Source organism: Aquila chrysaetos, chromosome 16, assembly GCF_900496995.4.
Source record: "Aquila chrysaetos chrysaetos chromosome 16, bAquChr1.4, whole genome shotgun sequence".
NCBI classification, from domain to species: Eukaryota; Metazoa; Chordata; class Aves; order Accipitriformes; family Accipitridae; genus Aquila; species Aquila chrysaetos.
Genome location: NC_044019.1, coordinates 21923972 through 21951080, shown reverse-complemented (window position 1 = coordinate 21951080; position 27109 = coordinate 21923972). Strand labels below are relative to the sequence as shown.

Genomic DNA, 27109 nt, shown 5'->3' with positions numbered 1-27109 from the left:
ATTCGTAGTCCCACTAGCAGAGCTAAAGATTAAGAAGTTGATCCAATCCCTATTAGAATCAATTTCAAGTGAACTTTAATGAGCTCTTAAATTGATAGACTGGATTATCCTGTTCACTAGAGTCCATCTATGCAATCCAGAATTGACTTCTTTTATCAAGAACTTTGGATATTGTGCTGATGTGATTCAGTTTGCTCTTAACTTGCTTTTAAAGCAGTATGTAGGTGCAGAAGATATACTGCAGTTTCCTTCATGCAAAACACTACAATAGGCTGGTTACATATGGCCATCTGAACACTTCCAAGAATTTTTAGCTTTCCTGTCACAGTCTTATATGATTGTTCAACAAAATATTTGTAGCTGATTTCAAGTTATTCCACTATTTTCAGTCTTGGAATGCAGATTATAAATCAGTTTATTCTTCATCTAAAATAAAATATTAATTCTTTTACCATCTTTGTAAAAATTCCTTCTTGGGACAACCATTTAAACCACTGTTACATAATTATGCTTGCTCTCTCTTCAAGGAGGAAATAACGCAGTCAGGATGGGAGTTCATAGATTATTTTTTCTGGTCCTCCACACTGTTGAGATCAATGGGATAAGCATCTGTGTATCAAAACATATTGAGAGTATTCTATTCTGTCTATTATTCATTCAGTCATCTGTGATTGGAACATAAGCATTGATTGTAATTGTTTAAGCAGAAAGAAAGAAAAATAATAGTGGCCATGTATAAATCTGTCAAAATGTATTTTTATTTTTGAACAAATATTTCAATCAACTGCATTCATAGAGTTGTTTTTATGTCCAAGACATACTATAAAAGACTTTATAGTATATTTTTGTTCAGATGTGTTATGATGTTTATGATCTGTCAGTCCAGGTTTCATGGGGTGAAATCCTACCTGTCTTATTGCTATGTCAGTTTTCAGTAATAAGATAAAAACTAGTGGAGCCAGGATTTTGCCTCATTGGCTAGCATGGGAATTTGCTAGCCTCTTAGTAGGTCACTTTACATACTTGGTTCTTGGTACAAAGAAATATCACTTGATAGTGATTAATACAGATTTAATTTGGAGAATGTTTACTCACTTGAGTCATCCAAGTAAAAATTCGCTAGCTCAGACCATACATCATTATTGTAGTACTTGAGCGTAGTTGCGTAGAGCTCTGCAGGATCTTTTTACCACGATGATGATAGTACAGTATATTGTGAAAGTAATTGTAATGTGTAATATATAATTACATGTAATGTATAATTATTTCATAATAGAGAATTGTAGGAAGTATTGCAAAGGTAATTAAAATGTTGTTCACTTTTATATTTTTAAATTCCCCGTTATCACCTTTCTTTGACTTATAAACTAAGAAAACTTAATTGTTCTCTAACATAGTATTAAAATATAGTCTTACTTTATTCTTAATTTTGTTTTGTTTCCAGGTGGAGGCGTAGCTGTTGGAACCCTTCTTCTTATTGGTTAGTATAGAATATATAGATACTTAAAGCCATATTTTGATGTGTTTTGCTCGTTTTAATGTATTTATCAAATAACCTGTCTTTTCATTGTTTTTTAAACTCAGACTTTAAGAAAGTATAACTCTCAGGCCCCTTCACTTTGGATAGCCTTTGGAGTGGACTATTGCCTATTTCAAGAATTAGTGGAGGTGGATCAAAACCTTACTTGTAGATAGGTTTGGGCCCCCAAGAAGAATACCACAGAATTCTGTTTGAAAGCAGGGTGTTTATCAAATGTCAGGACTTTCTACGAAAATTTTCAAATTATTTAAGATTTTCTAAACTAGATTTCCTGTAAGATTCAGTCTGTTTATCATCACAAAGGGTTTTTTTTTCTAAATTTGGCTTTCTGAGGAAGATGTGAAATACAGAATCTTTTAATCTTTTCGTTGCCAGAGTCAACTAAGAGAAAGCTGATGGAAGCCTGCTTTCTGTTAGGATGTGGATGAGGCACACTGAGATGATTAAATAGGTTGCAACGGAATTCCCTTTGCAGACTACATTGAAACTGGCTGGTACCATGCCTCCATCACAGCTGAGACGCGCAGCTTTCTTTTCTGTTTAAAGTGTAGCAAAGGGGAAGAGAACTATTGTACACATACATCTTGTCTTCATATCCCCAGGGTATGTACTGGACTTAGAGCCAAGAAACGTTTCCCAGGACCCTCAGTTTAAGCATAGCAGCCAAAACCACAATTTTGAGGGAAGACTAGCTTCTTACAAGTTTGTCTTGTAAGTGCATACAGTTTCAGCATATAAGACGATCATTATTGCAGAAGAGAAATTGAAGGAGATACCATCTGATTTGTCACATCAGTACATTAATCTTGAGCTTCTAAGGATACAAAACTACTTCAAAATGATGTAAGGGCTGAATGGTGATAGAAATGTTTTTTTTTTTCCTATTTTAAATGTTTATCAGATTAGTGGTTCTTATGAGAAACTTTCAAGCTTGTTACTTTCCTAGCAAAAAGAACTGATATTACAGGAAAAAAATGAAAGGTTATTAGAGAAACACCTGTAGTTATGTGGAAAACATCTGCATCTGTAATCTGTGTTCACATCTTAAATAGTATAACAATTTAAATACTGCTTTTTGCTACCAAGTTGCTGGAACAGAGAACTAGGAACCTAGGGACAACAGATCTAGCTCTTAGCTTTCCAGTCACTGCAATTTCTCTGAACTGTTGGAGTCTAGAAAGTTGTGTGATTGTTTCTTCCACTAAATAAGAGGTAAAGTACCTCAATTTCCTTATTTGTTGGAGTGATGAAAAGACATATCCCATTGCAAAGCTATTTGAGCAATGTCTGAGTGCCTATGAATTAGGTGCCAAAAATCCTGCATTAAAGCCTTAAAAATTAATTTATTATTTTAAGTTGAAACAGTGGATTACAGGAAGACAACTGTCAATAGATTTGAAATTGGTAGGTAAAATCTGGAATGTAAAAGTAAAAAACGTGTTATTACAGATAAAAAGGCCAGTTTCTCATTGCAGAAGATTGCAAGTGTAGTAAGGCACCATTTTGGCTAAATCCTGAGCTTTTGAACGCCGCACAGGTTGTTAAGGATCAGTGCAAAATTGTAAAATGAGAGTGTAGAGACAAAATCTGAAAAACTCACATACAGGGTAAGATACAACTAGCAAGAATTATCAAGAGTAATACAGATTTTTCTTAAGTACCTCAATAGTTATGAGAAGTCCAAGAGAAGGGCTGGTTTGTTAAATGATGAAGTGGAAAAGCTAGTCATAGTTGATATTGAGAAAGGGGAAAATTTTAAGAATTTTTGTATTAATCTTTACCCAGAAGGGGCACTGAAATCTCATGATTATCGTAATTGAGAACAGTGACTAGATTTCAGCTTTGCCTAGTGAAAAATTAGACTAGTATATGCCTAGGTGATTTGGGTGGTTTCAAACAGATTGTGCCTGCAGAGTATTTTAAGAGCTTGCTGGTGAAGTGCTAGAATCATTAGTGTTTACTGGTAGAGGACAGTGAAGGAAGGAAAGAACTGGAAGATTAGAAAATACAAATACAGTTTCTATTTTTCAATGCTGTTGGAGGAGTTGTTGAATTGCAGGCCTTGAACTATAGTTCAAAAGAAAACAAGGATTGTGGTGGGTTGACCTTGGCTGGATGCCAGGTTCCCACCAAGCCACTCTATCACTCCTCTTCCTCAGTTGGACAGGGGAGAGAAAAATATAATGAAAGTCTCCTGGGTTGAGATAAGGACAGGGAGAGATCACTCACCAATTACTGTTATGGGTAAACCAGACTTGATTCAGGGAAATTAATTTAATTCATTGCTTATCAAATCAGAGTAGGATAGTGAGAAATAAAACCAAATCTTAAAACACCTTCTCCCCACCCCTCCCTTCTTTCCAGCCTCAACTTCACTCCCAATTTCTCTATCTCCTCCCCCGGAGAGGCGCATGGGGACAGGGAATGGGGGTTACGGTCAGTTCATCACACGTTGTCTCGGCCGCTCCTTCCTCCTCGCACTCTTCCGTTGCTCCAGTGTGAGCTCCCTCCCATGGGAGACAGTCCTCCATGAACTTCTCCAATATGAGTCCTTCTCACAGGCTGCAATTCTTCACAAACTGCTCCAGCGTGTGTCCCTCCCATGGGCTGCAGTCCTTCAGGCACAGCCTGCTCCAGCGTGGATCCCCTGCGGGGTCACAAGTCCTGCCAGCAAACCTGCTCCAGCATGGGCTCCTCTCCATGGGGCCACAGGTCCTGCCAGGAGCCTGCTCCAGCGTGGGCTTCCCATGGGGTCACAGCCTCCTTTGGGCATCCCCCTGCTCCGGCGTGGGGTCCTCCCCAGGCTGCAGGTGGAGATCTGCTCCCCTGTGGACCTCCCTGGGCTGCAGGGGGACAGCCTGCCTCACCGGGGTCTTCCCCAGGGGCTGCAGGGGCATCTCTGCTCTGGCACCTGGAGCATCTCCTCCCCTCCTTCTGCACTGACCTGGGGGTCTGCACAGTTCTTCCTCTCACATATTCTCTCTCCTCTCTCCAGCTGCATGTGTGCAGGTTTTTCTTCCTCCTTCTTAAATACATTCTCCCATAATGTCTGATGGGCTCAGCCTTGGCCAGCGGCGGGTCCGTCTTGGAGCCAGCAGGCATTGGCTCTGTTGGACATAGGGGAAGCTTCTAGCAGCTTCTCACAGAAGCCACTCCTGTAGCCCCCCTGCTACCAAAACCTTGCCACACAAACCCAGTACAAGGATATAAGTATCAGCCAGTATACTGAACAATCTTTATGAGATAATGAACTTGTGCATAGAGGATAAGCAGGACATGCCATTTATCTTCACTTTAGTAATGCTTCTGACAGTATTTCAAATGACATTCTCATAATCAAAGCTAGGAACCATACTCTGTGTTCATTTCTAATACATATTCTTGGTGTTTATAATGCAAACTAGTTTCACAACTTAAGAGATTGGCATTGCATCCTTCCCATTATATCCTTCCTGATGTTCTGAAGTAGGCTTTTTGCTTCCAAGAAGTGTAGTCTCCTGATCACTTGAAAGTATTTCTAGTAATATTGTTTAGAATTCATTGGCATGAAATTTATGCAAAGACAAAAACATCATGTCTCTAGTGATAGACACCAGTAGGCTAGCAGCTGTTCAGAGTGTGGCTTTTCAGCCTTAAGAAATTTAATTAGTAATATTCAGTCATTTTCTGAAAGGGATCATAGAATCATAGAATTGTTTAGGTTGGAAAAGACCTTTAAGATCATTGAGTCCAACCATTTACCCAACATCACCATGCCCACTAAACCATGTCCTGAAGTGCCACGCCTACATGTTTTTTGAACACCTCCAGGGATGGTGACTCCACCACTTCCCTGTTCCAATGCCTGACAACCCTTTCAGTAAAGAAATTTTTTCAAATATCCAATCTAAACCTCCCCTGGTGCAACTTGAGGCCATTTCCTCTCGTCCTATCACTAGTTACTTGATAGAAGAGCCCAGCACCCACCTCACTACAACCCCCCTTCAGGCAGTTGTAGAGAGCGATCAGGTCTCCCCTCAGCCTCCTTTCCTCCAGACTGAACAGCCCCAGTTCCCTCAGCCGCTCCTCATAAGACTTGTGCTCCAGGCCCCTCACCAACTTGGTTGCCCTTCTCTGGACACGCTTCAGCACCTCAATGTCTTTCCTGTAGTGAGGGGCCCAAAACTGAACACAGTACTTGAGGCGCATCCTCACCAGTGCTGAGTACAGGGGAACAATCAGTTCTCTGCTCCTGCTGGCCACACAGTGTTGTCCCAACATTTTATCTGTGTTTATTTTCTCTGTGGAATGACAGCTGTCACTTGGGAGACTGCATTGGTATCTAGAATTTTGGTTTAATATTTTGAATTGTTGTAATATTTTGAATTAGTCTTAACACTAAAGAACCTAACAGTAAGATCTGGGGAGAGCTTATTTGAAATCTGGTTTAGCCACTATTGGGATCATATCATGTTATCTTTTGTTGGTTTAGGGCTCATGTGAACCTGCACTACAGGCTGAACAGTATTTTGTGTTTGCCAGAAAGCAAGGCAATTGCTTATATTATGGCTTGTTGTTACTTTAAGACTATTTTTTATTTCTCCATTTTATCCATTATTAGAGACAGGTGTTGTTGCCTCACTGAATCTTAGAAAATCTTGATTTTTACATGAAGTGTATAAATTAGCGTGTGTTGTGGTGCAGATTAAGTAATTTGAATAGTTTCCTGCCAGAATTACCTAATTCCATATAGGCCACCATTTGTCTAATTGCTACCATTTAAGTTCAGATTTTTTGAGAAAACTGAATTGATACAGCAGTTCACTATTGCTGAAAGAAGTTCTCCAAATCCTTCTCCCCTTTTTTGGCTGCACACTCTTGTTGTTCCTTGAGCTGGCGCTAGTGCTTTTTAACTCTCAGCTCTCCCAAGTTGACGGAAAACTCACCCAGTTAAAGAGTGGGGACTTTTCTGTCTGTTTAGTGACCTGAATCAGCTCACGAACCTGAGATGAGTACCAGAGCCAGCACAAGGGAAAGAAGGACTGCACAGTGAGGACCAGGAGAGAAAGTAGATGGCCTTTTTCAAGGCAGGAAGTGCCAGTTAAGCTTAATTTTCTCATGAAATTTCACCCAAATTTCTGTGAATTCAGGAAGAATGATAGAAGTTTTATCTCTTACTGCTTTCAGTGAAGATCTTACTTTTCTCACTCAGTTTGAGAAGAGCTGCAATCTTGCTATGGACAAAGGAAGAAGAAAAAACCTGTTAGAACCTGTCATATTTTACACAGGTCAGAGATTATGAAAGTAGATGAGTTTTGTTTTGTCTTCCCATTACAACATTCACTGCCCCTTCCAGTAGATGAACTGGGTGGCATCAAATGAACCTACTGACTGGAAAATTGTCATTAAACAAAAGAAAGTTGTTCTTCAGACGGTATGCAATTAAGTGGTGGAATACTTCACCACGGGGTGTTGTGGATGTAAAAAAAAATCCTGGTCTCAGTGGGAAACTGGGCAGCTTAATGGAAGAGAAAACCATTTGCATTACTAGGTTAGTGGATACCGAGTTCAAGTAAGGAAGTCCTTGAGCTACAGATGGTGGAAGGCTGAGCAAGTGCTTGGGTGAAGCATCACATTTGCTTGTTTAGTTCTTATTACCTCTTCCTAAGTATCAGCTTTTGGCTACTGTTGAGCATAGGGTTAGCTATCCATTTGACCTGACCTTAATGGCACCAGATGAAGTGAGTACAAAGGCAGTGAGCTTTGTGTTCTAATGAAAGAGATGACAAGACTCAATGATTTGAAAATGGTAGGATTTTTACCTGAATTTTTTTCTCCCTTTCTCTGAGTGCATAGCTGGCAATGCTCAGTGGTGGGTTTTACTTATCCCCTGTGTTGGTTGTTTATTTGTGATCTGATATTAAACTTAGCTTCACAGAAACACAAAGGAGAATCTCTCTTTTAGATTTGAAAGCTAACTTTTTTTCCCAAATAAGACTTACCATGTATTATTTTGAAACATATAATTATATACAAAAAGTCTTAAAGTAAGAACTATATTTATTCATGACTCATTAGTCTAAAAATTTTTAGACTAATTTTTAAAATTGGTGCATGTAGAATTGTAACTGCATTGTTAGAATATCCTGTCAGTATACAAAAAATTCTGTCATGAGATTAGTCTAGGCAAGCTTAATATTATACAGGATTGAAGCTGTCAGTGATAAACCTCCTAGGAAGATCTTTTTGCGTTGTACTCCAAGTGTTATAAAAAGGTTAAATTCTTCCCCCTTCCTTCAACATTCTCTAAGGCAAGAATAAATTGCATTACTTTTAGCTTAGCTCCCTTTGCAAATTAAATGCTCATCTTCATTATTTGACACATTATCTTGGTTAATTTAACCAAATAATAGTAGATTCAGGGTATTAAAATATTTATTTTAACTGTTGTGTTCTGAAGATGTAGTAGTGGCACAGGTTACTTGAGAAGACGGTAAAATACTGTTTGAAATATAACTGCATAATTTTTTTAAACTTAATTCATAATAAAGAGCATCATGATTTTCAGTTGAACTTAATTCTATAATATATTCTTTTGACAGTGTTTTATTTGTATGAGAATTAGAGAGTTGAGGCACATGGTAGTCTCATGCAAGATCCTGGCTACTAGAGGAACTTGAAACTTCCTGGGTTTTGTTCATATAGTAAGAATGTTTTGGATTTTAATTAATACTTTAATTTCAAAAGATCTTACTACACTGGATTTATAAGAAGTGGTAAAACAAGCATTCTGACTCTGCGTGAAATGAAATTTGAACACTGTCAAAACAGTTTGTTCAATATGAATGTGAGACCACTTGTTTGTTGTTTCATCTTAAACTGCTCCAGAAGATTAGCTTTCTAGAAGAATCTCCCCTTTTAAAACAAACAAATAGTATAGCTGTTGATTAAGCACACTGCTCTCCCCCCTCCTCTCTCCAATGTACTTCAACCTGTTGGATGTCTGTTTTCCCAGCCTCAGGAAGAGTTCCCAGGAGGATATTATTTTGGTTTTTAAATAAGCCTTTATATAAGAATATAACACATCCTGCATAGTAAGTTACAGCACACTCAAATAGGTCTCTCCTGGGTACCCTATAAGGACCCATTCTTACATACCTTTAAGATGCTCTAGTTTTGACAAGGTCATTGACAGCTAAATGTTTTAAAGATTATTAGTAGGAAGGTTTTTGTTGGTAGCTGAGGTCAATTATTAAAAGTTAAAGTTGTCTGGTTAAAAGCAGGTCTATACTTGTACATTCTAAGCCTTGAAGCAGTTTCAGCTACTTTAATTAGCTACTATTATTTTTGTTAGACATGCAATTTAACCTGACTGGTAAGAGCTCTCTTCACTTGTCCATATAATTGAATTTATCATCTTTTTAAAGTTGAAAAAGATAATCTCTAGAGAGGTACAAAACAGTGATTTGCTAGATATAATTCTACAAAATACAAGTTACCAGAATTCACCTTCCTGAAGTATGGCCAAATGCCAAATATTGTAACTTACATGTTTGACAACGCAGTTTTGGCATGTGCTAATTAAATGCAAGTGACACAAAGTATATCCCCTCAAGCTTAGTAAATGTGGACATTAGTAAAGTATCTTTTAAATGGAATTTCAGATTATTAAAATAATCGCGTCTTATAACCTGCAGCAATTCAGAGAGATGTTTCATAGCTACAGAAAGACACACCTTAGGTCACAGTACCGTACTATAGAACTATCTGGTGAAAAAATGATCAATACTGATAGGCTATGACAGGCTTTTGGCAGCTTTAGGGCAACCTGTCTAGGCTTTGTACAAGAAGAAAAATAAGCTATCTGTAGATTACATTGTTTCAGTCTTATTTTTTCCTCTTCTAGCTCTCATCATTTTAAGCAATTATACTACAAATTATCTCTGGAGTTTTTCAAAGACCTTCATGGCGTTTAATATATTGATGTTTAAAAGTCAGCTATTGTAAACACGATCTATACATATTTGTCACCTTACGGTGGATTTTGTTCCTGACTTTTTGTTCCTCTTCAAGTTATAGTGCTTATTCTCCATCCCTCTCTTGGCACATGAACACCTCTGTGCAGCGGGAGCAGTTATGGCTAGAGATTTTTTCTTAAGGCCACATGTTTACATATCAATTTCTATAATTAGATGAGATTTTTGCCCTTAATTTTTATATAGATTATATATTTACAGTGGCTCACTCATATCTGCTCTCTTTGTTTTCTGTGCCCTAGCTAAACTCCAGTGCCTTAAAATTTTGTATCTAATTCCATGACCCACTGACTTCTCTGAGTAGTAGCTACAGACAGTCCATGCAGAAAGGTGTGGAGAATGTCTCTTATGTGTTCAGTAGCCTATACAGTGTAGGGGTGAAAAGAGCCATAAATAAGAATTGGTCTTTATCCTTAGTTTTCAACATGGTTATATGTTGGAATTCATTGCACTGATACTGACAATTCTGCTTTTTCTTCATGACTATTTTAGCCATGAAAGCATGCTGTTGTGGAAAGAGACCAATGGATAACGATCACAATAAACTATTTTATTTATGTCCCTATTTGTAGGATCAGAAGAGGTTTTGTCCTGGAGACAATATGCATAACTTCTAGGTAAATAATATCTTTTCCTTGTATAGTTTTACGCTTCACTAGTTACTCACCTGCTACTTAGCTGTAGAACACTCTTTGTTCGAAAAGAATCAGAGGAAGCTGTGGACTGTTGTGTGACTTGCGGTGACTGGACACAGAAAAGAGTCTGCAGCTGCAAGAGTCGTATTTGTTTATGTGCCTTATTAGCTAGAGGTAAAGTTCACAATGAAGGCTGCTGATGGGACAGTTCTTTAGTATGGAGGCTAAGAATAAAGATTTGGTTCAGGCTTGTCTTACATATTTGGCTGACTAAAATGCATTTAAGTGTTAGTTCCTACACATACAGAATGGAGGTAGTTCTTTTGGATGCAAGTGTAATTTGGAAAAATAAAGATAACAGTTGAGAATTTCTCCTAGCCATCAAAATAGCAAGTCCAAGCGTTATCAAATACACTTCAAAGTATTTCATTCAATTTATCTATGAAAGTAATCAGTGAGCTACTGAAGTACCTGTGCTAAATGATTTGTTTGTTTATTTACAAGAAGAAAGCTGCACTCCTATGGTTTTGAATAGTAACGTAACTATTGAAGCCAGGGTACAATGGATGCTATCAGAAAAGCCCCATATGGGTGCACTTTAGATCTTTTGAATACCACAAAAGTTTAGTGACCTAGAAATGAATCAATAAAAAGCCATCCTCTATCTGACAAATTGAAGAACTGAGGGATTCTTACAGATGCATTGACTTTAACAATTCAAGATACACTGTTTGTAAAGGCTTTCTGAGACACATTTAATCCTTAGAGTACTGTAGCAGACTATGAGGTGTTTTATATTTAGATCACTCTCCATAGTTAATTTCCTATTTTTACTGTAAGTTCACTGTTATGAAAATCAATGTAAGAAGACTAAAGGAAAGGCTAATGCTAAAATGATATGTCCTTACACTGAACGTAAATGTTTTTAATTTGCTAAATTGAAAATTCCTTATTGTTTTGCAAAATATGGTTTGGAAGGGTATGGCAGTGTAAGAACCTCTCTAGTCCTGTTATATTACAAATAAGTCTATCACTCAACAAAATGAATTATAATCTTGGATAGGTCAGAAAAAGGGTTTATATCCCTGTTCCCCATTGCTTCACTTCTATAGTTTTAACATTTCGGCATTTCAAATAAAATTTGAGTAAAAATTCTTCTTAACTACTACAGCCTTATTTCCTCTTAATTTAGTTAAATAATCATCAACACACAGTATGATTTCTTATATTTATTCAGGGTTTATGGAGTTTCCGTGTTATGTTTGGCATAAAATTGAGCATGTTGTTTACTTTCTAAGGAATAATTAATATCAGAAATGATGATCCGGAAAGACTCTCTGTATAGTTGCATGCACATACACAAGCCATAAAATACTTGGACTAAATGAGATATTGGCTTATACTTCATTAAATGTCAGTTAGGTTCTGTGCATATGCAATACAACTCAGTGTTTCTGTGACTCAAATGGTGAAGAAGGTGTACTTCAACCTGTAGATAAAAATTAAGAAATCAAGATTTTGGATTCACCAAGGATAACTTAAACATTACAGCTGAGGATCCTTCCAGAGGACCCTGCTAGGGTTCCTTTTTCTCTTTTGTTCAAAGGGAGGGAGGTCTAACAAAATTGCCTACCTCCACGGACATCTGCTGCAGTGATGTGATTATACGAGAGGCTTGGTGGCTTCTTTCAGGTAGTTCAGACAATTTAAAAAAAAAAAAAGTAGATATCATGCTGTCACTTTGACTTCTAGAGGGCTTTGGTTCTTAAATTGAGAGCTTCATAGATGGAGATTAGCACATGGAAATCAATATACTGTGAATAATATATTGCCAATTATTGCAGTAAGCAACCAAAGCATAAATAACTAGAGAGCGCCAACATTTAGGGGGCAGGAGCTGTATGTGTTCCTGGACTTCAGTTATAAGGGAGAATTACTCTGCATATGGGTTTTATTTACATCTTGTTGAAGCAGTTGAAGATCTAAGCAGGCTCCAAAGACTATATTTACAAAATAAGACTGTAATATTTCTTCAAAACTGTAGATAGTGTCAGTTCTACTTTTTGCTTCTGCAACTGTAGTGCTTCAGTTTTATCTGAATTGAGTCTTGTCTCCATCCTAGTCTCATACATGGATCTACATCCTCAGTCACAGCACAATGTATGGAGCGGAGTTACTCAGAAGACAGTTCTTCAGTAACACTACTAATGGCTTTTTAAGGATGCGAGAGTAAACATATAAAATATTTAATTAAGAGCTCCAAACTTTCAAGGAAATGGCAGTTTGTAATTCTGTAATGCTTTTGGAAATCAGTCCTGCTGAAATTTTACTAAGGAACCCAGCACTGTCAACAGTAAGCCTTTGTCAGTACTGTACTTTTCACGATACTGATCTGTCCATATTTTTCACTAGACTTATTTTTAAAAAAGATAAATGTGTTATTAGAAGTACATTAGAAGGCTAATATGGCCTAGTAAGCAGGTTAACAGTATCAAAGGTAAATTATATTAATACAATCTGAGCTCTTAAATCATCAGACTCTACAATAAACTGGATGTATCAATGGCTAGTACTAGTAGCAACAGTGTTGTAGTTTTTGTATTCCCTTTGGCTTATTTGAATGTCCAGTTTTATGTAATTTCCTGTCTTAGCAACGGTGTTATGAAGCATTTATCTTGAAATGTTGCTTTAGAGTCACTTCATTTCTTGGGTTTAATGAAAGGGAAGCTCTTAAAGAAGTATCCTTAACAACAAAGTAGGTAATCTTGACAGTATATCTTTAGGGATTATTCTGATGAAGAAAGAAGAAAGAAATAAAAGAAATAAATTTTCCACATTTTAAGTGTATACCTTTTACCTTAAAAAAAAAAAAAAAGTATCCCAAATACTAAATTTTAAAGTGAAATAGAAAAAGCAGGAAATAAATTCTGTTTTGCACAATATCTCATGGAGGATGGGCAATATCTCTGGGAGAACTGTTCCTTCTCCAGTGACTTTGAAAACTTGTGGTTTGAATTTCTTTCTCTTGTTAATCTAACCACTGAAGGTGTCAGTACTTGTGCATGATATTAGGAGTGTAGCAGTGCAACACCATTTTTCTGTGATTTGTTTCCTAAGTTTCCCCTTTGCTATTAATGTATATCCAAAAAGGAGAAAGAACATCTCCTTTCTTACTTTCCTTCCTCCTACTCTGCTTCATTGGTTCTTTTTGACTCTTAAGGTCTAAAACATGCTATTCTGGTACATATCAAAGTTACAGTCTTTTTGCTTTCCTTCTTTAGTATTTTTTACAAGTTAGATATGAATGACAACTTTCTGATTTTCAGCCTTTGTTATTGGTTTTGTGGTTTCTCTTTTAGTATTTTCATATGTGATTTATAATAATGAGGACATTGTTTCCAAGCCACACAAAGAATAGATTAAGAGTCTTGTTGGTTCTGTATAAAGAAAATATATCTCTCTCTATTTTTCTGCTACAAATTCCCTGTGTATTATCTTCCAGCAGCCAGATTAACAGATGAAAAAGTGAAACCTTACAGTGTTGCATTTACTTTTCTTCCACACAAAATATTTCAGATATCTTTCTAAATAAATATCAGAAATATGTTCTTCCAAAGAGCATGATCTAAAATTTTACTGGACAATTAATCAGGTAGTTATATTGTTAGGAATTTTTTTTGCTAGCGTTAACATTGCTATTGTTTATATTTCCTAAAAATAAAGAAAATCAGAGATGGTTCAAATTTCAATTGTTATTTACTCATTCACTTCCACCATAGTTTTGAGTTATGATAAGTTTTAGTTCTATGAAGCTCATTAAGACTTTTTAATTCTGGTAATTTCTGATACTTAACTTGCAACGAAGAAGCTGAAGGAAATATTAGCCTTTCTAAAGTCAGTGGGAGTTTCTATTTTTATTTCAGTAGGCTAGTATTCACAATGTCTGTTAACAAGTATTGTCTCACTTCTTAAACTATAAATTCATGTGTCTTTTGAATGTGTTCATGATTTTGCTCTGGTTAGCTTTAAAAAACAGCATTGCAAATTGTCTATTTTTTCAATATATCAATATATAGTTTGGAAAGAAATGCAGATGTAAGAATGTCTCTATAAGAAATGATACCTTTGTGTATATATATATTTAGTATGCCAAATATGAGTACATTTGAAAAGCATCAATTAATAGATACTTCAAGCAAGTTGATTAATATTTTAAGCATTAAGAATATAAATATTAACACAGTTCTCCTAAATGAACAAAACCCCTTCCCATTAAACCATGATTTTGGTAATCAGTGGATATTTATGGGAAACCTTGTTAGGGAGATAGCACTATTGCTGTATCCCATTCATATCTTAGAATCAAATACATGATTGAGTGCTATTTTCCTGGCTTGAAAAATTAGGAATACAGTATTATCAAGCATTATTTTTAAAGCTTTGGAATCGTATTTTACCTATTATCTGTGTTGTACTTTATATACTCTAGGAGACAGACCAAAAGAGAGCTTTTATAGTGTTGTGAAAATACAGGTGGGTGATTTAACAAAAAAGAAAAAATTCCAACCATTCTTGTTTTCACAGAGGAAGATAAATACGGTCTTTACTCCAATTTGTTGTTCAAGTATTTTCTCGCAGAGGGAGTTGTCTGTGGACATGACTTGTTTGTTGCTTCTGCTAAAGAGCATCCTGACAACATTTTAAAGGTAAAGAAGACTCATAGCTTTTGACAAGTAAAGCTGTAATCTCTTGATGAATTTAAATAGATTTCAAAGTGTATATGTTGTGTAGTAAGAAATTACTTAGTCTTGGTGATTCATAAGAATGTGTTGGGAAGTGCAGGAGTATTTACACTGGCCAGGTTTGGGAATTAAATTTAGTTCACTAACCTTCCTCTACGGACAATGGAGTAAGATCCTCCCAAGGCCAAATCAGGCTAGGAGCCTGGTTATCCTTTATTTTGATTATGGATGAAAACCAGACAAACTAGTTGGCTTAGCTGAATGGTGTGAGTAAACGCAACTGTTTACAGTTTCCACCTGCCTATCAGGAAAAGTAGTTAAGCTGCTTCGAATATATTGTGGTGGAAACTGTACAATTTGTGCAGATACTTACTGTAGTTTCCTATAGAAAAGAAAAATATCATTTAACATCTTTACAACGTCCTTTACATGTACGTTTCATTCTGACTGTCTTTTTTCTGCTAGGAAACATGGTCAGCTTTGGATTAGGTCATATAGAGAGGTTCCTTTCAGACTTCAGTGAACTCCTAATCAAACACCAATAGTTTCCATTATGAGGAAATTATGTAAGGGAAAAAGCCTGATCAACACTGCAAAAAATGCTGAAGTGTGAGGATAATCTTACAAAATTTCATTAAATATTTTATGTCTTTCTAAGGCTGCTTTTTTCTAATATCAAAAGTAACATATAATTTACTGATTACTTCTGCATCAAGTGAAGTCTGGCTATTTCCTTAAGAGTCTTCAGAGACTATTTCTGGACAAAATGATTACTTTTCTTTTTTTCCCACCTAGTGATGGTAGATTCTATGCCTTATCTATTCAATATTATCTTCAGTATTCAGGAAAAAGTATATTCTTAATGAAATGATATGGTTGTGGTTATGATAAATCTAACAATTTTTTAATGAACTTAAAGAGGGTTCATTTAGGGGTGAAATTTTTATCATTTGTTCTTGTGATTTAGAATATAGCCTAAACAAATAGGTTAGAAATTTATTGTGAAGTATGAATTACATAAGAACTTGCTATATTTTTAATAATATTTCGTTTTAAATAACTGATAAGCAAGCCATTGACTCTCTGACCATACAATACATGATCATTGCAGTTATTTTTCTCATTATTCAAATGAATATTTTTATTGCATTGCATTAAAATTTCTTAAAATGGAGTAGCTAACATACATTTTATTCTTTCATTCACCTTTGAATCGATTGTTCAAAGCATGTCATATTTTTCCTAGCTCCTGTTCTTTAGGCTTTTGCATGTTAATCAACAGACATTGTTATGTACATCTATTCTTCTTGTACCAGTTTGAGTTTGTGGTCAGTTAGTTCGATGTGACTTATTGAGTTCTGTTGTCTGATTTGGAGTAAGTTTTCCTTCTTACTTTTCAGGGGTAAACACTACATAATTATACTGCATTCCTCTGTTGTAACTCCATAGTGGTGTTACTATAAAAGATTATAAATGGATGGACAATGTTATTGCAGGAAAGTTGAGGAAAACATAATTTTGTCTTGTTTTCTTCCTCCATTTGTTTGTTTATATATCCAACAGTACTCTTGTCTATGCTTTTATACTCTTACCTTGAATATTCAACACTTCCTTTGCTTAACAGACAAGGCACAGTAGAGTTGATTTCTCTGATTTGTATTGCTGTCTTGAAATTGGTTCAGTGAAGTAACCCTGTAATATGCTAGGCATCAATCTAGAAAATTATGTACTTTCACACTTGGAAAGCTTAGGCACTTCTTAAAATGCCAGTGTGCGTTACCTAAAAAACATTATTGCCTCACCTGGAAAAAGTCAATCTAAGACTGGCATTGGCCACAGTTGGGTCTCCATATTACAGAAGTAAAGGAGTTTTCCCTGCGATTGCCTCACTTGACTTCTAAAAGAGAGGACCTTCAGGTGCTTCAAGAAGTCCTCTCCTGTCATAAAAATGAGCTGTTTGGGATTTGGATGTCTCCACCAAGTCAGGATTTTAATATAGCATATCTGACCGTTGAATAACATTGCTTTTTATTTAATGAGATTAGTAATTAATTTATTTTCAGTATCTGATTGGACTGTATTCTTCACTGGAAAGGCAACATAGATATGGTACATATCAACTTGAATTATACATTTCATGCTTGGTTTTTATTTGATAAAATTGAAGTACAGATTCAATATATTCTATGGCTAGTATTCTAATAAGCTGGTGTTTTACATAAAGGCAACTCATTAACTGCCCTATGTCCATATTGTGTGGTCAGTCTATTTATACATTCGGTTCTCTGCTGAGATGCCATAATTGCCCTATTCTAATTTTATGATGTGATTGGAAGTTTTTTGAACCTATAACCAAGACAAATATTGCTGGTAGTAGGAAGGGGAAAAGACATTCTTATAGACCATAATTATCTTGAAATTGTGTATAGCTAAGAGACAAGGAGAGGATAAAAAGCCCTGATCAGCTGCCTAAGATATATTATATTACCACCCACCAATTTATCCATCATCCTTTGAAAACATATTCATGCCTTTTGTAGTCAAAGCTCCTTCAGGAAATTGGCATTAAGACATAATGCTGAAAAATTATACATTTCTGGTAAAACCTACAGAACTATATACATGCTGGTTTTTAGAAAGTATTTTAAACATTTAAGAGCATTTCTGTTCAATCTATATTCTTCAACAAAAGGCAACTTTTTACTATAAGGTCATAAATACTGGGAATAATATATAATGTAAGAAATAGTATGGTATACTTTGTGATCGATCATAAAATAAAACTGCACTGGCAAATAGAAAACTAAATCAATAATAAAATGACTGAAGGAAACATTATATCTTAACATTTCATTTTCAGCACGATACTTTATTAAGTTTAGACTACAAATTATGAAAGGCAGTTATGTGCTCAAACTTAAAAACAAAGAGAAACTAATAAAGTAGATAGGGTTTTTTCTTGTATCTATTTCCTTCCCTGTGTTTAGTGGCTGTATTTTTTTATATAATTCAGCACTCTAAAGTTAATGCCAGCTGTTTTGAAATTGCATATAGTGTATGTGTTTGAGAACGGATCATACAAATTTGAGTATATGGTTATATTTATTACAGAGGAAATCTTTAACTTAAACACCGTTATGCTTTTTTGCAAGAAACAGCAAGCAAGGGGGTTGAATATTTCCTTGAACATCACTGTAGCCAAAATTAGAACAGACTTGCATCCATTCCAAGTTAGGATACCAAACTGACTTCTGGAAGCCATAAAAATAAGTAACTATATAACTATATAACTTAGTTGTTTATCCCCATTCTCCTTGTTAGTGCCAAGGTATGGTTCCAGTCTTAAAAAAAAAAAAAAAACCAAACTGTATCTGTGGTGGCTGCATTTCTATATTTCTCACTTTTCCTACTTCAGATTTGGCACTAAAACTCTAGAACTGCCTAAACTGCCCATATAAGAGTTTCTTTGCTTTTTTTCCTAATTATTTTATCTAGACCTTGGGGGTAAACTGATTTTCACAAGTTTTAATGAGAAAAAATTGGATTATATTTGCAAGTTACAAGTTCATATTGACAATAAAGAGTGCTTTCTGTTAAGTTGCTTTTACCATAGAGCCTGTGCAAAGTTTGTCTCAAGAGGAAGACTTGCTGGTCATTATACATGCTGGGAAACAGAAACCAGCATTCCCTGAAGCCCAGCAATTTCCCTGTGGGACCCCGGCCAATGTTACCTCAATGACCATTCCATTGGGAACCTGGAACCCTGAGGTGGAAGAGTGGGAGGTCCAGAACTGCTTTCTAGAGCTGCATCTGTTCATCTCCTGTGGAAAAGTTGAATGCTTTGTGCAATTACTGCATTTTTATGGAATCTCTTTTCAAGGTGGAATCTTATTACAAGATACTTCTGGACTCTGTTGAGATTGCCTTTTGGAGGTTCTCTTACAAGAAGAGAGGATAAAGAGCACATCCTTCAAGGAAAAAAAAACCATACTTTGACATAATGTATGAGCCTGCTGCTTATGGTCAAGGTGCTTTTCCTACCTATGCTATAGAGGATAATCTTCTTAGAGGGAAAGACATTCTCCAGAATTCTACCCCCAATCAAGTCGTTTGAGGCTTACCATACTAAGGCACAAAGCAGTATTTACCTTGTACATCTGGTGTCATTGTACTTCCAAGTTTGAAAATGAAGAATGTGCAAACAGTTTGCTCTCTGGAGAACTACACAGAAGATTCTCTTGAGTAGTTAAGCCCTTAGTGTGCACATGTATCAGATACACAGCTTCACTGTGTTTGCTGGACATATCCTGAAGCCAAGTCAGTCAGGAGAAACCACACTAGTAGTGTAGGGTACCACAGTGAAAGGGAAAAATGCAGCATCGCTTGGTGAGGAAGCTGGGAGGTGCATGTAGAGAAGTATAATGGTTTATTAAAAAAACAATAGGGACAAGATCAAAAAAGCCTCCAGGAACAAGTGTTTTAAAAATTTCCTACCAAGCTCAAAAGATCTCTAAAAAAAAAAGTGGAAGTATATTTTAAATATGGCATTTCGCTTAAGTATGTCATCTGGAAAAGACTGAAAAAATTCCACCTCCAACAAACTGGTTATACTGAGTAGACCTGAAGAATAGAATGTGGACACTTACTCTTTTCCCACTGAAAAGATGAACGCAGAAAGAATCCAGCAAAATGTACTTTTGTTATTTCAAGGGTTATTTAAAAAACAACAACAATAAACAACCCATTGAGCTTCAGTGTTGTATTACTGTGTTTGCAAACAACCTCTTGAAAGAAAGCATAGCTGTCTACATGGACTTTTTTATTCCAGCAAAGTACATTCAACCATGATGCTTACATTTTTCCCTCACAGATATGACTCTAAAACATTGTTGTGTCAAAAGGAAGAGTGCAAACCTAGAAGAAATGATCAGGCTGGTGACAAGGGCTTTCCAAGCTTCCATTTTCAAAGAGCTCTCTTCTAACTCCTTCCTGTCTCTTCACTATCTAGTGTTGTGAAAGAAGCTGTGTATGAATGCAAGAGGTATTTTTTCTGTCATTTGACATTTTTAGATGCTACATAAAGAAATTAAAAGCATAACAGCTTGAAAGGTAAAAATATATATGCAAGAAGGGCTACAATCCTATTATCCTTTCTTTCCCAATTGTATTTTCAAAATACATGACCTTCTTACAGTGATTCAGCTGCTGCATGCTGTTAAATGTTATCACTTAATACACAGAAATCCAATTACAGTTACAACACTAGTGAACTTTCCTACCACCTATTCTCTCTCTTTCTGAAGTAAAGATAGCCTTGTGGCACAAAGACTAGGGTTGAAGCTAACCCTGGCAGCTGTCTCAGAGTTTGAAAGTTCCTTTGAAAAATCTATTTTCTTTATCATATAGCTCTTGCTCATCTGCTTACTTTTCTTGCTTGCGTGTTGGGTAAATGGAATATCTGTTTTACATTTTTCTGTATTAAAATGCATATATTTTAATTATGTTGTAATACATAATTTTCTGCTTTACAAAACTGTGTTATAAACTTGACAAGAGAAGTTGTATGGGTGTGAAAAAGGATGCTGGACAAAAATAATCGCTTCTGTTTAAAAAGAGTGAAATCCTTTTAAGCAGTACCCACGCTGGGAACTCTCTAAAGTGTAAAGCTTGGTCTTTGTCAAAAGTTCAGACCAATCTAATAAAAAGATTTTCCAGAACTAGTGGAAATAAATAATTGGCTTAAATTTCAGGTTTCCAATCTAACAATCCTTCGCTGTTTATTAGGATTTTTTTTCATGATCTTAGTTATAAAATTATGTTTGTTTTTAAAGACAGATCTTACTTAGCCTGTTAAATGTATCATAAAAGCAGTAGCTTAAAAAAACCCAAATGTTTAGGCTTCAGTGTTCACAAATAACTATTTTACAAATCTAGTTGGTAACTTTGTAGAATTGATTTGCTTAAGTAGTGGACTATTGCTTACAGTGCTCATCTCTAAAGGTGTTCATGAATAACGCTGTTATTATTAAATCTGTTTAGGCTAGTGCATTATACACTGCAGCAGAATTTACAGAATTTTGGACAAGGGCACTCTCATTTAGTTTCTTCACATTACTTTTTTTAGTACGTCATTCTCTTTTTTGTTGTATTTTTCTTTTACTTAATTAAGCATTCATGAACTGATACAGAAAAAAGATGAAATAAAAAAAAATCATCTAATCTTCTCGTATGGATTCCTGGGTTTCAGTGTTGTGAAATGGAGCCATAGTGCAAGGAAGTAATAGCAGAGAGTTCTGTGACTTGACTGTAGGGCTTACTTCTGTGTATGTGAAGTAGAGAATATATTCTTATGGGTTAAAAAAAAAATAACCCCTTAGAGTACTTTCAATTAACCTTTTTTATTTCATAAAACAGAGGAATATTACTTCCCTTTTCTCTTCACACAATTCTTGTTTATCCTGGGTTGACATCCATTTGGTCCTTTTGAATGTCAAAGAAAAATTTCCGTAGAATATCCTTACCTGGAGATGGAAATAAATTGTTGTACAAGGGCCACTGAAAGGAGAAGAATTCTCTATCCAGTCATTTGTGTTCTTTAACAATAGACCTTGTCTTCACAAGTGTTTACAATCAAAATAGAATCCTCCCCCCTTTTGGGAGTAGGGCCCTTTAAAATGACATTTATATAATACATTATTGAAAAGAAAATATTTACCCTTCCTGACTTACCATCTGGTGTCCTTTAAATACTAAAAATTAACATAATGAAAAAGAGCTTTAAATTCATGTGAGTTTAAACTAGCTAAATATCGTTGCAGTTAGAAATCAACAGTGAATTGTACTCCCTTTAATATTTTTTTATTTCACATTTCTTTAATCATACCTGTGATGATATTGCATTGCAAAATTGTTGCATAAAACCATGTGAACAACATATCTATTGATACATAAATAGATAATGTTTTAAATTCTTAAGTACTATTAATTATGCAGTTATTGAAACCCATAAGGATCAAAGGATTTCATATAAGAGGGATTTCACATACAGCTTGGATTATGTTGCTAAATAATAGCACAGTAGTACTTCTTTAGCATTGTAAAATAGCTTAGAGAGGAGTATGATGCCTATAGTTGGTGTAATGCATTGGTAATTAAGAGGGTGTGAGGTTAAGCTTCATTAACTGCTGTGGGATTGTATCTTGGATTTTATTATCCCCTAGAGAACATAAGAAGTGAGAGAGGTCAAACTGTTAGAATCTGATTTTGCTTCGTGCATCTGCCAAAACAAGGCAGGCAGAGTAATGTGGCAGCAAACACAGAAAGGCCTGGATTGCCAGCAGATACGAGTTGTACACCATTTTATTACAAAGATAAAAGATTTATTAATAAAAAAGAAATTATTTCCTGTTTGCAGTAAAACCTTCATAAGCTTGGTTTGTAGGAGACAAAATTGTTTTAATTGCATTGTTGTTTAGTGTTAGCACTTTAGAAAACCATTTTTTCCCCGCACTTATTTTTTTATTTTAAAAGATAGCAACAAGCTTCCTTTTCTCTTTTTTCCTTTCTACTACATCTCAGTCTAGACACAGACAAATGCCCCAACCAAACTGCGCTTAATAACTTTAGCACTTGTCTGCCTTTTTGGTGTATTCATGCTGCATAGCAAAGACTTGTATTTTAGTTGACCCCAAGAAGTGCTGTGCATTTCCTTTTTTTGATTTTAACTAATGCACTGCTACATGCTTTGTTTTTTTCTATACCTTATGAGAGATTTGTCTTTTTTTAGCCTGGGAGAATGTAACAGTTCTCAGGAGTTGACACACTGATGCCACAAAATTGTCAGTCCCAAAGCTTTTCAAAGCTATATGATGTGGGAGCTAAGATATTTTTAAGCAGAAATAGGTTAAATAGATATTACAGGCTGATAAATCAACTCTCCTTTTCTTAGTCTTTTGTTTAAATAACACTTTTCTTTCCAAATTCAGGATGAAATTTTGGAAGTAACTTTTAAACATTTTAATAGTCTTGTATTCTTCTGAAATTCTGATTTTGATTCTAAGAATATAAACTTATTTAATCCTAAATAGGCTCATAATCCAAAATCCTTTTTTAAATTCTGATCATTTCAGCAGCATTTAAGTGCTTTTTATATATGATAGAGAAGTACAGTTTTCAAACATGAATAATGATTTAATAAGACTGCTGGAAACTAGTGTCTTTGTTTCTCAATTTGTAATGAATCTGGGAGAAAGGGAGTTTTACTAAAGCCCTGCTCTTGAATCTCCCATGGGCAGATATTTTGAGGAAAAGCCCAGGCTTAGCCATCTTTAAATGGCACTCATAGAAACCATGCCCTCCACTGCACTCTGTATATGTTCTGCTGTATAGTTTTCAGTTCAATTTTTGTATAGCTGTGCCAGAAGGCATCTGTGTTCTGTGGCTAGTTTGGCTGCTGGTCTGCTTCACCCTTTCCATAACTCTTTTATTTTTCCTTCAATTTTTAAGCACAGTCTGAGAACTGATGAATGCTTTATAGTTCTTGGACAGTAATGAAAGCTTTCATGATAGTGAAGAGTTGTGAAGTATATATCCAACCAGCCAGCCTTTATCTTTGAGAATATACCTATGTTATGACAACTGGAGACTTTTTCTCACTAAGCCATGATCAGGTTTGGAAAGAGCTAGTTCCTTGAAACAAAGAATAACATTTAATTTGCAGTGTCAGAAGAGCAGGAAACCTTTTATTCCAGTTCTAGTTATCATGAAGATAAAAAGAGGATATGAAGATAAAAAGAAATGTTTGGATCATTTCAATTTCAGTATTTTCAATATTGCCCATAAAGCAGGTTTATATAACTGTGTTCTGTGTCTGTAATTCTCCCCGGTCCCAAGCCTACTAACCAATTTTGAGCTCTCTCTGTTTCCAACTGTGCTTATACAAAGATCTAGTTAACAGATTTTTGAAAATTATGGACTGGGATACATGAATCAGTACATCCCAAGGCAAAACGCCATTAACGATCACCTATGTATTGTGTTTAGTCTTTTACCAAGCTAATGAAGGCGTACATGTTGGCTTCTAGTCAATGTAGACATACCTTCAAACAGGAACTGCATGTTCTGCCTCTCTTTCATACAGTTTAGTGTAAATGGGAGGGAAACAAGGGTAAAGAGGAGCTGGGATAATAGTGATAATGTTAGGATGCAGATCTGGAGGTAAACAATCTTTATTAGTTCTGTTCATTAATCTTTATCTAAAATGTGTTCAAATTACAGATATACTCAGATCATGGATAGGATTGGAAATTTTTTTCCTATTTGTGCTTAAGTGCAACATCCCAGAATATATTTAACCAAGTTAATGTACCAGGTGGAGCTCAAGCAATTGGTCTTCAAAATAGCAGTCAGCTCCACAGGCAGACTACCTTTTCCAGATTGCAGCTGAATTATGTACGAAGCCTACTAAGAGGTCGTAAAATTCACAACCGCCACGTGCAAGAATATGATTCAGGATATGTTTGCTTTAGAGCATAGTGTTTGTTGGGGTGGAAAATTATATGGCTGTGAGACCTAGTAGCCCCAGAAATGTCTTAAGTCTCAGTGCATCATGTGAACATGTTTCCTTCATAGGGACAAGAACATGGTACATCTAAGAAACGTATTCTTCAGCTAAGCATGGTAGTTATTAGGTAAATGTATTTCAGAAAAGCAACTGAGGAAATAAGACTTGCTCTTGGTACGAGAGAGTTTTTCAAGTGCTCCTGGTTCCTTCTGTGGGGCAGCAAGGGACAAGACAGCATAAAACAGACCTAAGCTGATGCATATGCTAACTGCCATGGTACTGAGTCATGGATTTTCTCATGTTGCTTTGTATGAATTTAGTCATGTTTTAACAATCATTCTATAATGTTAGAAGTTTTTTATTATGTCAGAATAAAATCTCTTTATTATGTCAGAAAAATAAACTATATTGGCAAAAAAGGCTATTTCAGATGGATACTTAGATAGGTTTTCATCTCTGACAGCCAAAATCTTTATCAGCTTCAGATGAAACCATTTTTCCTTGATCTCTTAATCTGCTTCATTCTTAGCAACAGTTAAGGCATACCACAGTGCCTAATTGTGTTGCACTGATAGTGTGTCTGTCTCTGTTTTGGACTGAGCTTCTTGGGTGTCAACAGCTAGTATTTGTAATGTCTCCCTTCCATATAGTGCCATGTAAGAAGGTTTTGTTCTGTGTTTGACTGCAAGGCAGGAACTTTTTTCAGTGTTACATGAGGGTATCGAAGTAGCTTGTACTTTATCAGTAGTACTTGGAGAACCTCTCACCCCTTATTGTCTTGACCTCTGTTTTATTTTAGGGTAAAATACAGTCTCTGTGTAAAATATACATTATGTGTGATTATATAAAACCAAATGTATATAGCTAAATGTCCATGTCTCAAATTTGCCTTTACCAATTATTATATAATAACCATGAACCAGTAGGGCAAGTGACAGGCATTTGCAGTGATTCCAGAGGAGAAAAATATTAAATAGCTTAAAAAAATATTGGTGCTGTTTTTCTCTTTACCTACAGTAAAGGTGAATGGTAAAGTACCATTCCTGGAAAAGCCATTTCCTGGATTTCAGCTTTGTGGATGTTGTGATAGCTGCCTGGTGATACTACAGCAGGATGAGGTAGCAGCATGTATCAGTGTTAGGATGCAAAACAGGCAAGCTCAGGGAGTTTGATTAAATGCTTAGGCAGGATTTCAGGATATCTTGCAAACTGTCAGAGGTTACCCACCACTATAAAAAGTTCCAGCTAGTACCTGAGAGCCAGTTGATCTTGGTGAGTGAAAGGAAGAGATACCTGGAAATGTTTTGGCCTGCAGAATTATTCACAGAACTCACTTTTTAAATGAAGGTTGATTTTATTTATTTTTGTAATTAGTATAATTGAGCAATATTTTGAGATGATCACATATAATCAGCTCTTCACTAAAAAAGAAAGACCTATTTGCCTTAGCCAGCTTAAACATATGAATAACTGTATTAGGAAAGTAAATCTGAGTTATAAAATTAAAAATTCAAAATAACATCTTCTTTTTTAGAAAAATCCTTTACATAATGCTCTTAGAAGTAAATGGAAATAATTTGCCTATATGTGAAATGCATTGGCTTGCTTGTCAGCTCATGTTTGTATTTATACTTTCTCAGAACCTTTCAGTACAGTGTTCTGTTTTCATTTTCTCCTATCTGTCAGAAATCTTTGTCTTTGGTTTGAAAGTTTGCCTGCTCTCTTTCTGGTTAGATGTAAGGAAACTTTGACAAAAGTAAATTTCTTTTTTTACTGAAACATCTGTTACAAATCTGTAAATTTAATGAAAGCGCTAAATACTAACTTAACATTATAATCTTCATGTAGTTTTCATACCCATAAAGCTTAATTTTTACAACCATAGTAATATGAGTTTATTGTATACAAGTGTATCTTTTAAACAAGCTGTAAGAAATCTGAAAATTTAACTCTGTACATAACCATTCTCATGAAAAGTGTTTACCAGGCTTTTGCAGTTCATTTGCAAAAAGAAAGTAAATAAAATAATTTGCTCAAAGGTGTGGCTTGCATCTTCTGCTTAGCTGCTGAAACACATAGGTACAATTGTTCTATTTCTGCAGCTTTATTGAAGTAACTACATAAAAGTTTTCATAGCTTCCATTATCTTTTATCTTGGAGGATATACTGACCAACCACTGAAAGAGAAACAGAAACAGCTGTCCTGAAATTAGAAACATTTGTTCTCAATTTTGTGAATAATTGTAGGAATTATGTTAATTTACACTAAAGAAACAAAACTAGTGCATGTTGTTCACAAGATTACATATTGAACTATATACAGGTTTTCTCTCCTGGATTCTTTAATACTGAATTAGCGTAATACTAAACCCAAAATGGATTCATTTAAACTTTCATTGACTTCTTTCTATGTGTGTCTGTTTGTATCATGTCTGCCTACATAAATCTGTGAATGTCATTTAGATGTTTATGGTCAGTATCGGTTCTGCCTATGTTCAGTGTTACATGTGTATCCCATACTTAGATCGAGATTCTTCTAACGTTTTCAAATTTGTTTTTTTTATGTCTTCACACCTAATACCTTGTAACAGAGATACTGGCTAGCTCTGTATATT

General features: G+C 35.5%; 1 protein-coding gene across 1 annotated transcript in view; it reads left to right on the top strand.

Moving 5' to 3' along the window:
* The window catches only part of ELP4 (elongator acetyltransferase complex subunit 4), a 156700-nt gene that overhangs the window by 4692 nt on the left and 124899 nt on the right, over positions 1 to 27109 (top strand). The window contains exons 2-3 of the mRNA XM_030039850.2: positions 1445 to 1480; positions 14775 to 14896. Coding sequence (XP_029895710.1) covers positions 1445 to 1480; positions 14775 to 14896 — 158 coding nt within the window. The remainder of the gene's footprint in view (positions 1 to 1444; positions 1481 to 14774; positions 14897 to 27109) is intronic.